The 15,061-nt window shown below is 41.9% G+C and overlaps 1 protein-coding gene and 1 non-coding gene across 3 annotated transcripts in view; both read right to left on the bottom strand.

The window, feature by feature from the left end:
• The window catches only part of LOC109458541 (uncharacterized), a 101,407-nt gene extending 86,521 nt beyond the window's left edge, over positions 1-14,886 (bottom strand). For both annotated transcript variants that reach the window (XM_088791347.1, XM_074335154.2), the window contains exon 1: positions 14,304-14,886. In XM_088791347.1, the coding sequence (XP_088647473.1) occupies positions 14,304-14,832 (529 nt within the window). In that variant the 5' untranslated portion in view covers positions 14,833-14,886. The remainder of the gene's footprint in view (positions 1-14,303) is intronic.
• TRNAR-UCU (transfer RNA arginine (anticodon UCU)) lies at positions 13,813-13,897 on the bottom strand. Its single transcript is given in 2 exon segments — positions 13,813-13,848; positions 13,861-13,897. It is a non-coding gene; the product is annotated as a tRNA-Arg (tRNA).
• Positions 14,887-15,061: the final 175 nt, after the last annotated feature.

Raw genomic sequence — 15,061 nt, 5'->3', positions numbered from 1 at the left:
CTAGAAAGTTTGGGTTAAAACTGATGAAAAGGGGCCTTCAAAATACCTTACAATCTTGAACAATTTCTAAAATTGCCCATCTTGTTCCAAAATGTTTTTAAGACAGCTTATAAAAAATGTGTACAACACAGCTAGTTTTTTGTTTTAAGTGAGGAAATTATGGGGAGGAAAGTGAGGACGGAAAAAATTAAATGAAGTCAAGATGAAGTTAATAAAACAATTCTGAAACTTAATAACTGCAACTGTTGATAAGAAGGGGCTTTGAGCTTTCTAGCATCTAACACAAAAAATCAGTTCTGTGTTCAGTGTTCTGTCATTAGATAAAAACATCTACTTTAGATAAACACCATTATTCCTGTTAGTAAGACCTAAGAAAATGTCTCATGGGTCCCCATAATTAAGGATGTCAGATGAAAGGTCATACTTGGCTGTCCAGAGGATAAATGGCAGGGTTTTAAAGAAAAGGAAAAGGGGTGAGGGGCAGAGAAGACTGTATAGAAAAGTTCAATAAAACCTTGAGTAATTTAAATTCATGGGATCCCACTTAGAAATAGCAAGTTAGAAGGAAACATGATTATATGAAAAATATTTTAACACTATTTCTGTAATATGTGCAGATACTCATCCAGTTCAGTCTCTCAAGCAATAAGTATTGTTCAAAATTACTACTTAAATTTTATTGAAAAGTTTTCAGTAAGGATTTAAACAAAAAATGCTTTCTAGTTAACCAATTCCCCAAGCATCTGACTAATTAAAATGTAAAATTCATCTTACTGTTACACAATTTTAAAGGGAAATGTTTCCACTTTTAAAAGTGAAGAAGTAATGCTTCCAATTACTAATAGCTTCCAAGAGGCAGGGTCAATAGCATGACCTGTAATTAAGTGGCATAAGAAGATGAGTGCTTTATAAAAGAAATGAAATACCTCAAAATGAAATGTGAACTTAGGTAGCAGTAGGGGGAGGTTCTGCAATGAAAAGGGTTATCAGTAAATACTGAACACTAACTATGAGAAAGGCAAACTATCATGTTTCCCTGAAAATAAGACCTAGCTGGACAGTCAGCTCTAATGCGTCTTTTGGAGCAAAAATTAATATAAGACCCAGTCTTATTTTACTATAATATAAAATCGGATCTTATATAAGACTGGGTCTTATATTAATTTTTGCTCCAAAAGATGCATTAGAGCTGATTGTCCAACTCTGAGCCAGTACTTTAGGCTCAGGTGATGGGTGGTGCATAGTGTATGTTCGTTCTAGTTACTACTGCATAACAAATTACCCCAAAAATTATAACTCATGATTCTGTGGTTCAAGGCTTAGCTGGGTGAACTGTGCTCTATATGATATTGAATGATGTCACTGGTGGTAGTCAGCATGCAGCTAAACAGATCTGGAAGGTCTAAGACGTTTTTCTAACAAGCCTGGCACCATACAATATTCTCTTTTAAAAGTATATCAATTGAAGTTTTTCTTCAATTGAACAGTATAGCATAAAAATAGCTATAAAACCAGAACATGATCCACACTTTGTGTGGCACTGAAGGCTCTAAGCAATGTTAAATGGGCTCAATATATATAGGAAGTGCTACTCCCCACGAGCCTCCTTCCTTGTCACCCCTCATAAGGTAAGAGGACTCATCAGATTGAAGTGAGCTCAAGATATTCATGGGGCTGTGTTTTCACAAATGAACAAGGTTGCTGTGTTAATAGGTCAGAAACCATGCTCTTGCCCTATTAGGGGTCAGGCCTGTCATCCTCTCTTCCAAACAAAGTGGGAAATTGGACTTGGGGGCTTTCCTGAGCCAGGCTTTTTCTATAAAACGTAAGGGAAGATGGGTTGTTTCATCACGGCTTACCTGAGAAGTCCTGCAATCGGAGTGTTTTTCTAGTTATGAGTGGTACTTTCCGATTGGCTACTCTTCCTTATGGTTACAACCTCCTTGGCAGGTTGCAAAGCAGGGACTGGTAGGATTCAGGCACCAAATTTCTGACCTCGAACCCCATGCAACGTACTGAAATTTTGAAGTCTTATTCATTAAGGGAAGAAAAAATGAAATACGGATGTGAAAACTATGGTTAGATAGAGTCCCAATTACCATGTGAATTTTAGCTGTCATGCAGTGAAGAATACTACAAATGACTTCAAAAATGTTCTTCGACCTTTTTAAATGATAGGAAAGAAATATGTACATATAGTCATCTATATGAAAAGAAATTTAATGACATTTTTTTCAGTCTGTTCCTCCTATATCTATTCCCCCACCCCTCAACTCAGGGAAGTTCAGAGGAGTAATGTACCAACAAACGAGAATACAAAACATACATTGTGGTTAACGAGAATTTTCCTATATCTTAATGTATCAGCAGTAAGACTTATTTTTTCCCTGAAATGTATGTATGTGTATACACATTTATATATACCATGTTTCCCTGAAAATACCTAGCCGGACCATCAGCTCTAATGCGCCTTTGGAGCAAAAAGTAATATAAGACCTGGTCTTATTTTAATATAAAACCAGGTATAATATAACAAAATATAAGATACATAATATAATAATACTGGGTCTTATATTAATTTTTGCTCCAAAAAAACACGTTAGAGCTGATGGTCCAGCTAGGTCTTATTTTCAGACCTTATTATACAACACGGTACATATACACACACCAAAATGGCTGAGACGATGAGTTAGTAGAACAAGTCATGGCTCAATTCTGGAATGTGAAGCTTCATCAAAACCTTAGCTACAGTCTCTTCTAAGTAGTGCTGGAAAAACTGGACAAATACATGTAAAAAAGAAAAAATTGGGCCACTTTCTTACACCATATACGAAAATAAAATGAGTTAAAGACAATGTAAGACCTGAAACCATAAAACTTCTAGAAGAAAATATAGGCAGTAAACTCTTTGACATAGGTATTAGCAATGTCATTTTGGATATGTATCCTTGGGCAAGAGCAACAAAAGAAAAACTAAATAGGACGACATCAAGTTAAAAACTTTGTGCACAGCAAAAGAAACCAAAATGAAAAGACAACACACTGAAGGGGAGAAGACATTCACAAATGATACATTTGATAAGGGGTTAATATCCAAACTATGAAAGGAACTTACACAGTTTAACACCAAAAAATCCAGTTAAAAAATGGCAGAGGACCAGATACGTCTCCAAAGAGGACATACAGATGGCTAACAAACATGAAAAGATGAGCTCTTCACATCACTAATCAGTGAAATGTAAATCAAAATCCACAATGAGATATCACCTTACTCCTGTCAGAATGGCTATCAATAAATCAACAGATAACAGGTGTTGGCGAGGAAGTGGAGAAAAGGGAAACCCTCATACACTTGGTAGGACTGTAAATTGGTGTAGCAACTATGGAAAATAGTATGGAGATTTGATATTGTTTAAAAATAAAGCCGCCATATGATCCAGCAATTCCATTTCTGGGTATGTAGCCAAAGAAAAAACTTAACCTCGAGAAGATAGGCAGCCCTATGTTCACTGCAGCATGGCTACTTCTAATAGCCATGATGTGGGAGCAACCTAGGGCCCATCCACCAATGATAAATGGATAAAGAAGACATGTATTATACACGTATGCATCTAAAACGGAATATTACTCGGCAATAAAAACGAATAAAATCTTGCCATTTGCAACACCCTTTAGGTTGGACCTAAAGGGTATTATGCTAAATGAAATGAAATTAATAGAGAAATACAAATGCCATATGGTTTCACTTATATGTGGAATCTAGGAAAAAATGCACACAAATGAACAAAGTGAAACAAACAGACCCATAGATAAAGCTGACGGTTGCCAAAGGGAGTGGGTGGGGGAATGGGAAGGAGGAAAAAAAACTGGAATTTATCTGTAACATCTTCCCTTCCAGCCAAATCTGCCACTTTCCCCAGGTTCAGCTATTGACAAGGTCATCACAGAAGCAGCCTTGATCTGAACGGTAGGTGTGTCGATCAATAGTGAAATGAAAGGATATTAACTGGCCCACTGCCTTTCCCTGTGCCTTGGTGATCACAACTTCAGCCCTTTTTATATTTTACCAACTATAGTCCTTTAGGGTCGACTCTTGGTTTTTCCTTTAGTGAAATCATCCTGATTTAGCCAAAGGGTATGAATCAAGATGATTCTACAGTCCCTCAAGCACAATTTCATCAATTCCAGTAACCCTCATTTTCACTCCACCTCAGCCAATCACTATCATGCCCTTAGACTCATTACTTAAAACTTTCAATGGTTAGGATTCTGAACTCTCACTATCCCAATCTCTGTTAGACTTCCCTCAGTCCCCTCTAACCCAACCTTGGCTGCAGTTTGGAATTACCTGCGGTGGCTTCAAAAATACAGATGCCTGGGCCCCACTCCCAACAATTGTGGACTCAAGCATTTCAGCCACTTATTGTTCCAATCCTCCGTCCCCATCAGGATACATTTTCCCCTAACCAATCTGGACCAAACTGGTCAGACATTTCGAAAATTCTTTGTATACCCTACTAGTCTCATTCTCTCTGTTACTCTCACCTGCCAATACCAGCCAGGGAAATACCCACTATTCCTTATCCATCCAGATTACTGAGATTTGGGGAAATACCATGAGGCTACTGACTTTCAACTGGGCTTCCACTGCTGCTCCACCATTCTTTTATTCAATTCTGATGACTTCTCACCAAATTCATTCATTCATTCTGCAAATCAGTCAGCCAATCACCACAAAATTGAATCCTATGCATTACTTAAGCACCACACTACACCAGTAAAGAGCCTCTACACCCGAGGAGCTCATAGGAGATAAAAAGCATGCTCACATTCTCCCCAGGGTCCCCCAGCACCCACTCCTACCCTCAGCAGATCACTGTCTCCTTCACTCAACCAGCCAAGGCCATCTGACTAAGGCTGCCATAACTCCTGGTGGCTCCATCTGTCTAGAGAAACTATTTGTACATGCATCCCAACTGCTATAGTCAATGCCTTTTCTCCCTCGGTCTTCATCTTTTCTGACCAGGAAATGTTAGACACTACTGACCTTTCCTTCTTGACACACCAGTTTCTCTTGGCTTCTGCAGGACGATAAACTTTTCTGTTTATATCTCTCTTCCTTCGCTGATTTTCTTACTCTGCCCACCACTTGGTTTCCCGTAATGCCTGCCCTCTTACCTTCTTTCTCTATAGTGACTTGAATATCTTCTCCCTCTCCTCCAGCTTCTGCTCTCACCTCTCTGCAAAAAAACTCCAAAGTCTCCATCCTTTTATCTCTACACGCCTGCTCCAGACACACATTTCCAATTAATGGTGTGATACGCCCATCCAGGTAGCACGAAGTCATCTCAAACTTAACATATCCAGAACCAGATACATCATGTTTCTGAGATAAGTGCTTAGCACCATGTCTGGAACATAATAGGAACTCAAAGGAAAGCTACAATTTCCCTGTTCTCCATCCTTCCCCCTGCCCCCATTGGGGGAATCTCTCTAAAACAGTTTTAATGATGCCTTTCTACATTTTTATCTTCTATGGCCCACCTCTGCTTAACAAAACATGTAGAAACCCCTAAATTCAAGATCTGATATTCAAGACCCTCTATAAAATGCCACCACAGATTTATGTTCACCATTCCCCTGCTCATGGCCCCAACTTCATTTGTGCTGGTCATATGCCGCTTCTCTGCTCTGCTCTGGATTGCAGGAAACCACTTCCCAGATTCCCTTACCAACTGCCTACCCAGTGAGACGATTACCTAAGACTGAATTTTCTCCACTGATGTACTCCACTGATACTCTTGAAATTCCCATTTGACTATGCTTATTTTTATTTTGTATTTAACAAACACCTATATAGCCCTTAGTGCCAAAGGCACTATTCTAAGGACTTACAAATACAACTTATGTACACACACATGTAAAATATATGTATACAACAATTTAGGTAAACTTAGGTAAACCTATCAGATAGGTGCTACTCATCATTTTATAAGTGAAGAAACTGAGGCACAGAGAGGTTAAATAACCTGCCTAAGGTCACAGAGCTAGTAAGTATAACTGTCATACTTTTAGCCACTCATTATAGCTATTTGCATACCTGTTTCAGCATCACCAGCAGAAACTGATGCACTTTCCCCCTTTCTTTTACAGTTATAGAACACATGAGTTTTAGCTGAGAATGTGGCCACCTGGGGAAATAAAGCATAGGATACAAGTGAAAGTGATATGTGCAACTTCTGGGAAGTGTCCTTCAAAGAAGCATGAGCTTGGGGTGGGGCTAGGTCCCTTTATCTTCTCCCCACTCACTAGTATGTTGACCTGATGGCAGGGGCATAAGCAATCATGGAACCTGGTGGGAGCTGCATTTTGAGGAAGAAAGAATAGGGAGCCTGGATCTCTCATGATCAAGTAGCTGCCATTTCCTGGACTTTCACGTGAGAGAACAGAAACCTCTGTCTTGCCAAATCCACTGGTATTTTGAGTTTCCTGTCACTAATAGCCAAAGATGATCCTAATTAATGACATCACCAATCCGTGGCTCTCTGTCCCTCACTAGGATGAACTCTTTAAGAAAATGCGATTGATCTCACTCATCTTTGTATTTCCTTCCAACATGGTTCCTTGCACAAAGTCAGTACTCAAAAAAGAGAGCGAATTGAAGGTGAATGAGGTTATAAAATATTTGTTAAGTGCTGATATAGAAAGTCTCAGATCAGAAGGAAGCTGTAGTGAAACTACTCCTGGCCACTGGTCTTTAGAGTCTGTATTGACCATAGCAGCAATAAGACAGGAGCATCTCCACCCTTTGGGGCAGCTCCCAATTTGTCAGTACCTTTCTGGAATCCTGGATGTAGGAGGCAGAGCTGTAAAAGAGATCACAAAGAAAATAGGTCTTCAAACATCAGCACCTTCACTTTTCCCTTCTCCACCTTCATGCTTTTTTCTCTGCCCTCTTCCTACTTGCCCCCAAAGAGCAGGCATTTTTTCCCCGTTATTCCTAGGCTGATCCTTTCACCTGAACTCCCATAACATCTTTGCATCATAATTTTTTCATCTATTAAATAGGGTAATTCATATTTGTTAGGATTTGGGAGGTAATTAAATGGCAAGTGTTAAAGTTGCTGACAAAAAGCAGGTGTTTAGAAAAATGTGAGATATATCCCTTTTCCTGACACCCTTCTCCTCTAGAGGAAACCTGCTCCATTGGTTCTTGGAGGTAACACTTTCTCCTGGTTTTCTTCTTCTCTGGCTGCCCTCTTGGTCTCTTTGAAGACATTCTTTGCCTGTCCTTCAAATGTCTGTTCTCTAGGTTTCTGTCCTCAACTGTCATCTCATACTCTCCCTGCAGGATCTCCTCTTTGTCCAGAGTTTTAAGTCCCATCTGTAGGATAATGAATTTCAAGTCTCAGCCTAGATTGGTCTCCTGAGCTCCAGATCTCCTCTTCTTTTCCTTCACTCTCTTTCTGCATACCTACCTTCTTTTAGTTCTTTCACTCAATAAATATTTATTAAGAGCTTGCTGTGTGCTTGGCATTGCATAGCCAACTGCCAACTACATCTCCAGGATATTCCATAGAGACCTCAAACTCAACACGTGCAGATCTTTTCCCCCCAAAATCCAATTCCCTCTCCTTCGTTGTCTCGGTGACTATTTTAGCATTCAACCAACTGCCCTAATTAGAAATGGGAGTAGGGTTTCCAGGTGGGAATTCCCATCCATTCTCAGGGATTTTTTTCGCTTTCCCATTCCCGAATCCCGAGATATAAACTGTTCTGTTCTCCACGAAGAATCGTTTCCACAAAGCGACAGCTGATACTACCAACCACCTGGGTTCAAGAAGCAGATTTTCCCGATTTCCCAACCAAGTTTTCTTAGGATTCGGGAATGGAAAAGAAGAAAAAATTCCCAAGAACGAGGGAATTCCCACCTGGAAACCCTAGTGATTAATAGGAAAAATGTCTAAGAGATACATTGTGAGTAGTACATTTATTTCCCATTGTGGGTATTACTGGGTTCAAGGAGCCTATTTTCCCGATTTCCTAACCAACTTCTCTCAGGATTTGGGAACGGGGAATCGAAAAAAATTCCTGAGAACGGGCGGGAATTCCCGCCGGGAAACCCTAAATGGGAGGCTTTTCTGACTTCCCTCACTCTCCGCTCTATATCCCTTAATTCATCAAGTCCCATCGATTCATCCTCCCTTGATATCTCTCCAATCTGTACACTTACCCATCCCCCCAAACCACCTCCCTAGTTCCAGCCCTTCTCATTTTTTTACCTATATGACTCCAACCGCCCTGCATTGGTATTCTGGCCTCTGGCCTTGTGCTTTTCCAGCTGGGATCCTGCAGCCAGAGGAGTGATACAAGTTACAGCTAATCACAACTGCTTCCGCCCTAAAAGCTACTCAGTGAGTTTCCATTAGGGTAAAGTCCACACTCAACATGGTGTACAAGACTTCCGGACTCAGTGCCTGCTGGAATCACTCTGTAAAGAAACACCTTGTTCACACGCTTCACTCTCACTAGAAGGAGCTACTGACGGGTGTATTTATGGCAGCGATCCAGCATGTAGCAGAGTGTAAGGGGATCAATACATGTTTGTTAAATGAAGTTAGGAAAATCTTTAATGGAAAGCAGTATCAGGGCTGCCTATGTGCAAGTGATCCAAGAAAAGGCATAAAATACTTTCCCCCCTTCCTCATTAGCATTACGGTTTTGTCTTTAGCTTTTTTACAACTAACGTTTTTATTAAAGGATAAGGTAGGCTTGTTATGAAAAAGACTGCAACATTACAAAGAGGCATACAGTAGCACAGGAGGCCCCCGCCCTCATACCACTGCCCCTGCTGCCCGGGCACTGTTAACTGTATATCTTTCCAGAAATGTTCGATGCACGCAAAATTATAGTAATACATGTTATTACTATTGATATTAGCAGTATTTCACACAGATGGAGTCACATTAAACATATTCACTTGCATATCAGCTTTTTTTCATTACTCTTGGACATTTTCCCGTAATATTATTATAGATCTTCCTCATTTTTTAAAGGTCCACATTGTCCTCAATTACATGACTCTACCACTCTCTCTTCAAACAGATCATTCATTGGTAGGCATCTAAGTTATTTCCTGTTTGGGGCCATTCTAAACAATGCTGCATTTATGGTAGATAATTAAATGTCAATCTTTTGGTATATGCAAAAATTGCAAATTGGAATATTAAAATAAATATACACCACAACTAAGTGGGATTCAGTTCAGGAATATAAGAAGGGTTGGATATTAGAAAATATGTTAATATATTACACAATATTAATAGATCAAAGGAGAAAATCTCCATTGATGACTGATAAATAGGGATATTCTCTTAATTTGATAAATGTGTGTATGTGGGCACATGTGTGCGTGCCCACACCAAAAGTTACCATGATGCTTAGTGAAGAAACATTCCCGTAAGGTCAGGAACAGGAAAAGTTAGCTCACTGTCACTGTTTTTGTGAAAAACTAACATCTAGAGGTACTAACTGATGCTATTACAAGAGAAACAATATGAGGCATAAAAATTACAGAGGAGAAGGTAAAATTATCATTCATCCTCCCTTGAAAATATATTTCCAGAAAACAACTTAATCAACTGAAAAATGATCTTCTCTTTTAAAAAACTGAGATATAATTCACATACCATCTGTGGGGACAGAGTCCCAGAGAGCAGTTTCCAGGCTCTCGACCTCACGTGGAAAGGTGCTGGCTCGGGTAGTAGTTGGCCATCAGCTATAACCAGTTAGCCATTAGCCGCTGATATAACTGCCGTGGCTGAGCTAGCAAGGGTGGATTGCAGTTAGCAAGTGGGTTGGTTGGCAGAGAAGCGGACGGCAGGTTGTGGATCGTGTGGCTCCTGCTTCCTGTGTCTCCAACCCAGCCGCCAGCGAGACTATAGTGGTATGACTCCCTTATCTATGGCTCCATTGGTGGTCCTTTTTGGCCTCACCATATCCTGTGTTCTTGTATGGGCAGCGGGAGCTGAGACCCTGCATGACCCCATACAATCACCCCTTTAAAAAGTGCACAATTCAGTGGGGTTATATGTAGTCAGAGTTGTGCAATTATCACCACTATTCCAGAACATTTTCATCACCCCCCCCAGAAAAACCCCATACCCATTAGTAGTCCCTTCACATTCCCCTTACTCCCAGTACCTGGTAACCACTAATTTACTTTCTGTGCCTATGGATTTGCCTGTTTTGTATATTTAATATACAGTTGACCTTTGAACAACAAAGGTTTAAACTGCGTGGGTCCACTTAAACGCAGATTTTTTTCAATAAATACCTGTAACGTTGGGAGGCTATTGATGTGGCAGGAGGACTTGTATGCGTTGGTCTACACCATTTTATATAGGGGACCTGAGCAGTTTGATCCTGCAAGTTTTGGGGGCTCAAAAGTTAGGGCTCAACGCCCTAACCCGTGCATTGTTCAAGGGTCAACTGTAAATGGAATCATATAATATGTGGCCTTCTGTGACTGGCTCCTTTCACAAGGAGAACACTCGCATAATGTTTTCAAGGTTTTTCCAAGTGGCAACATGAATCAGTAGTTCATTCTTTTTTACTGATGAATAATATAATAACATAATATAATATGAATATCCCACATTTTGTCTATTCATCCGTTGATGGATATTTGGGTTGTTTCCACTTTTTGGCTATTAAGAATAATACTGTAGGGTGGCCAGTTAGCTCAATTGGTTAGAGCATGGTGCTAATAACACCAAGGTTGCTGGTTTGATCCCCGCATGGGCCACTGTGAGCTGTGCCCTCCTTAAAAAAAAAATAATACCACTATGAACAATGATATACAAGTGTAAACATACATTTTCAGTTCTCTTGGGTATATACCTAGGAGTGGAATTGCTGGGTCATATGGTAACCCTAATTTTAACTTTTTGAGGAATTGCCAAACTTTTCCAAAGCGACTGTACCATTTTACATACCAATTTTTCCACATCATTGCCAATACTGTTATTGTCTGTCATTTTTTTATTATAGTCATCCTAATAGGTATATAGTGGTATCTCATTGTGATTTTGAACTGAAAAAATATTTAAATGGTTGGATAGTTCAATAAGATAGGTGGATACAAATTATTTAATGTATCAAAAGCCTTCATATACACAAACCATAACCAGTTAGAAAATATAATGAAACAAATGATCCAAACCAAAAAAATAAAGTAATAAAGTTTTTTTAAAGTCAAGATACATATAAAGAAAACTTTAACACACTCCTGATGAGCACAGAAGAAGAGCTGAGCAAATGGTAAGGAATAGGTGTTCGTAAAAAAGAAAAAAGATTTCCCCTGCTACTCTTAAATGGGAAGACTCAGCATCATTAGTTTAATTCTCCCTATATTAATCTATAAATAACATGACTACAACACAAATACCTCCTAATATTAGAGCCAGACTAGCTGTAACTATGGCTCATATAAAAGATGATACAAAATTACGGTTTTATCCACAGATCCAGCCTTCCTGAGTTCCCATCCTGGTATGCTGCGTATTATTAGCTTGGACAAGTTACTTAAATCTCTGTATCTCAGATGCCTCTTCCATGAAAGGGGATAATAATATCTACCTGGTAGGGTTGTCAGAGGATTAAACACATTAAAATGCATAATACACTTTGAATAATACCTGGTACATAACAAATGCTACATAAGTGCTAATAATATTATGTGGGAAAAATAATTCAAAAATAGGATAAAAAAAGTCTTTAAAAAGTTAGGAAGGAGGACTGGCCCTACTAGAATATTAAAATAGCACAATTCTGGTGAATCAAAATTAAGACAGCACAATGGAATAGAAGAGAGGATCCAGAAACCCAAATGCATATGAGAATTTAGAAAATGATAAAGGGAGCATTTCAAATTAGTGCAGAAAAGGAAGAGTGTTCATTATCAGAGATTCTTGGACAAAATTCCCACTTCACTATTTATACAAAAATACATTCCAGATGAAGTGAAGATTTAGGTATAAAAATAAAACCATAAAAGCACTAACATAAAACATGATGAAATGATTTAATAACCTGAGTGCAGTATAACCCCAAACCTAGAAGCCATAAAAGACTGATTGATAAATCCAAATATATGAATTTCTGTAAGACAAAAAATAAAATACCATAAACCAAAATCAAAAGACAAACAACCCAGGAAAGAATAATGGTAACACATATCACAAAGGGTTGGTTTCCTTAATACATAGAGAACTCGTACAAACCAATAAGAAAATGACCAATGACGCAATAGAAAAATAAGCAAAACTCAAGAACAGATAAATCACAAAAAGGAAATACAAATTATTTCACATATGAAAAGATGCTCATCTTCACTCATAATGACATGAATTCAAACTACAACTAGAAATCTTTTTTCACCTGTTTGGTAACGTGGGTGTGGGGAAATAGGTACTCTCACACATTGCTGGTGAGAGTAAAATGGGTACAATCTCTATGAGAGCAATTTGGCAAGATCTGTCAAAGAATGCACAAACAAACCTTTGACCCAGCAGTTCAACTTCCTAGGAATCTATCCTACGTATATATTTGCACTTGTGTACAATAATGTAAGCGCAAGGATGTTCACTAAAGCATTGTTTGTAATAGGAAAATACTGTATACTTAAATGTCCAGCTATTGGGGGCTGTTAAATCATCACGATACATATGTACAATGGAACAGGCAGCTCTATCTGCCTTAAGTGAAAGGGCAAGTATAGCATATTACCAATTGTGTATCACCTATGTCACTAACATCAATAAACATACAGCAAGATAATATAAAAATGCTGAGACATGCATAAAATCTGACAGTATTTCCAAGAAACATTTTTCACTAATGGCTTACAGAGGGAATTGCAAGGCTGGGGTATGGGAACAAGGCTGTTTACTTTTCCCTGTACCTTTTTTGACAATTTTGGATTTTGTATTTTTTGCGTGAAATTAAGCTTGTTTGTTGCAATGAATTTTTAAAACTCCATTAATTTATTTGCATTTAGTGAGGTGGAACTCTAATCTTGCCCAAAGCTATGACTTGTCGGAAGACGTATAAGACGTTCATACTTCCCTGGAGGAGCTGGCAGGCAGAGTGGACGGCCGACCTCTGCACTGGCCTCAAGGGGCAAGGGTGCGGACATTCATATCGGAAATAGAGATTGCTGGGCCTCACCCTGGTAGACTGAATTAGAGTCCCGGAGTGACGCCCAGGAGTCCGCATTCCTGCGAGGACCCCACTGGGATTCAGGTGGGTGACAATTTTGAAGCCTTCTCGGCGGGAGGGGCAATCAGCTGGCACAGCGAAGCAGCACAGGGTGTGGGTGCGTTTTGCCGTCCTTCCCTCGCTCGTCCCTAGGAGCCACCGTCGTGCTCCCGGCGAAGGGGTGTTACCCCTGGGGCGTGGGGGCAGCTCTCCCGGAACATCTGAGACCCCGTCCTCCCCCGCGCTCTCCTTTGAGCCACAACAGTGAGGCCTCGCTCGGTCGCCTCCCGGTGCCGCTCTTCCCAGTACCTGGATCAGGGTCCTAATCGGCGGGGCCCCGCCCCTAAACCGCCGAGCCGGGGTAGCTGAGGGGTAGGGGCCGGAGGCAGGGAACAGGACCCACGCGGTTGACTATAGGTGAAAAGGCCGCCGAAGCCCAAAGCAGAGCGGGAAGAGAAAGGGAATGGGAAGCGAGTTACACCGTCTATGAAAAGGAGAGTAAGCGGATAAATGATAGGGATAGAAAATAAGCTACAGGAGGTAAAACTACTACGACTCCGCCGGGACTCGAACCCGGAACCTTTGAATGCCTTCAGCCTCTAGAAGTCCAATGCGCTATCCATTGCGCCACGGAGCCACCTGTTGGAGTTTTTGCGCATCTGCTATATTAAACCAGAGGCAACGGCCGGGCGCCCTTCCAACCGCCCTTTCAGATGTAGCTGCCACCAAACGTGAGCTGTAAGCACCCGTCTTCCCGCAGCGACTGCCTTTCAACCAGATCAGCGAGCCCCGCGAGCGAAGGGAGGCCGCGAGTCTGCCGCGTCCCGGCGGGTCCATCTGAGGGCAGTCTCAGCCTGGCCTCCGACCCGCCCAAGCCGACCTACCCAGTGGCGCACAACAAATCACTCCCGAGCTCTCCCTCCCCTGCTCCCTTCCTGACGGAGCGCCCCGCCTACCGGGTCTCTCCGGCCCCGCGAAGCAGGCCGTAGGTCGGCCGTTGCGCCGTTAAGCCAGGCCGGTAACACCGTGCACTTACGTCGCACCTTTTAGCGGCGATCGCGAACGGCGGCCCCTCGTGGATCCCGGGCTCTTCCCTGGTCGCCCGTGGCCGAGACCCGCTGCCGCGAGCGTGGGCCGCGGCGACGTCTGTGTTAGTGCTTGTGCGTGCTTATTTGCGCGGGGCTCGGTAAAACGGAGTTTGGGTTGCATTTTGCTCCCCACAGACGCAGAGCCGAATTTCTGAGGCATCCGGGCCCTGGAGGACTGAGGGGGGCGACGCGTCCCGCACCGCAGCATCCTCGGAGAACTCGTCCAAGCGCCGGGAGCTGCCTCCGCTGGCGCCGCGCAGCCGCTCCAAGCCCGCGCTTCCGGAGCATGCGGCTGCGTGGGCGACAGCCGTGAGGGTGACTGCGCGCGTGGGGGCGCCGAGAGCATGCGTGGGCGGGCGGGCGTGGGGTTTCCCGGGGCTGGCGCACTACGGAGCCAAAGGCTGCTCGGAATATCGAGGTCGCTACGAATCAAGGGAGTGATTTCGGAGAGGCGGGGGTTCTTGAATGCCTCAGTAATCCTCATCAGTACAACCCCAAAGCCCCCTGAAATAGACAATCTAAATAAAAACTGCGTGGTTGCTATGCAACCACCAATGTAAGACAAAACCCCTCGCCTCTGGCTCCAATCAGCCTGCCTCTTTCCGTGCCCCCGCCTGGGTAGAAATTGCGGAGCTGCGACTCTGCGTATTCTTCAGGTCAGTCCGCAGCCCTCGTCTGCATCTAACCAGGACAAACCACAGCCTACCCTGTGG

The sequence above is a fragment of the Rhinolophus sinicus genome, chromosome 14, assembly GCF_057876585.1.
Source record: "Rhinolophus sinicus isolate RSI-liver-muscle chromosome 14, RSI-T2T, whole genome shotgun sequence".
Lineage (NCBI taxonomy): Eukaryota > Metazoa > Chordata > Mammalia > Chiroptera > Rhinolophidae > Rhinolophus > Rhinolophus sinicus.
The sequence above is the reverse complement of the archived record's forward strand: the minus strand, read 5'-3'. Positions and strand labels throughout refer to the sequence as shown.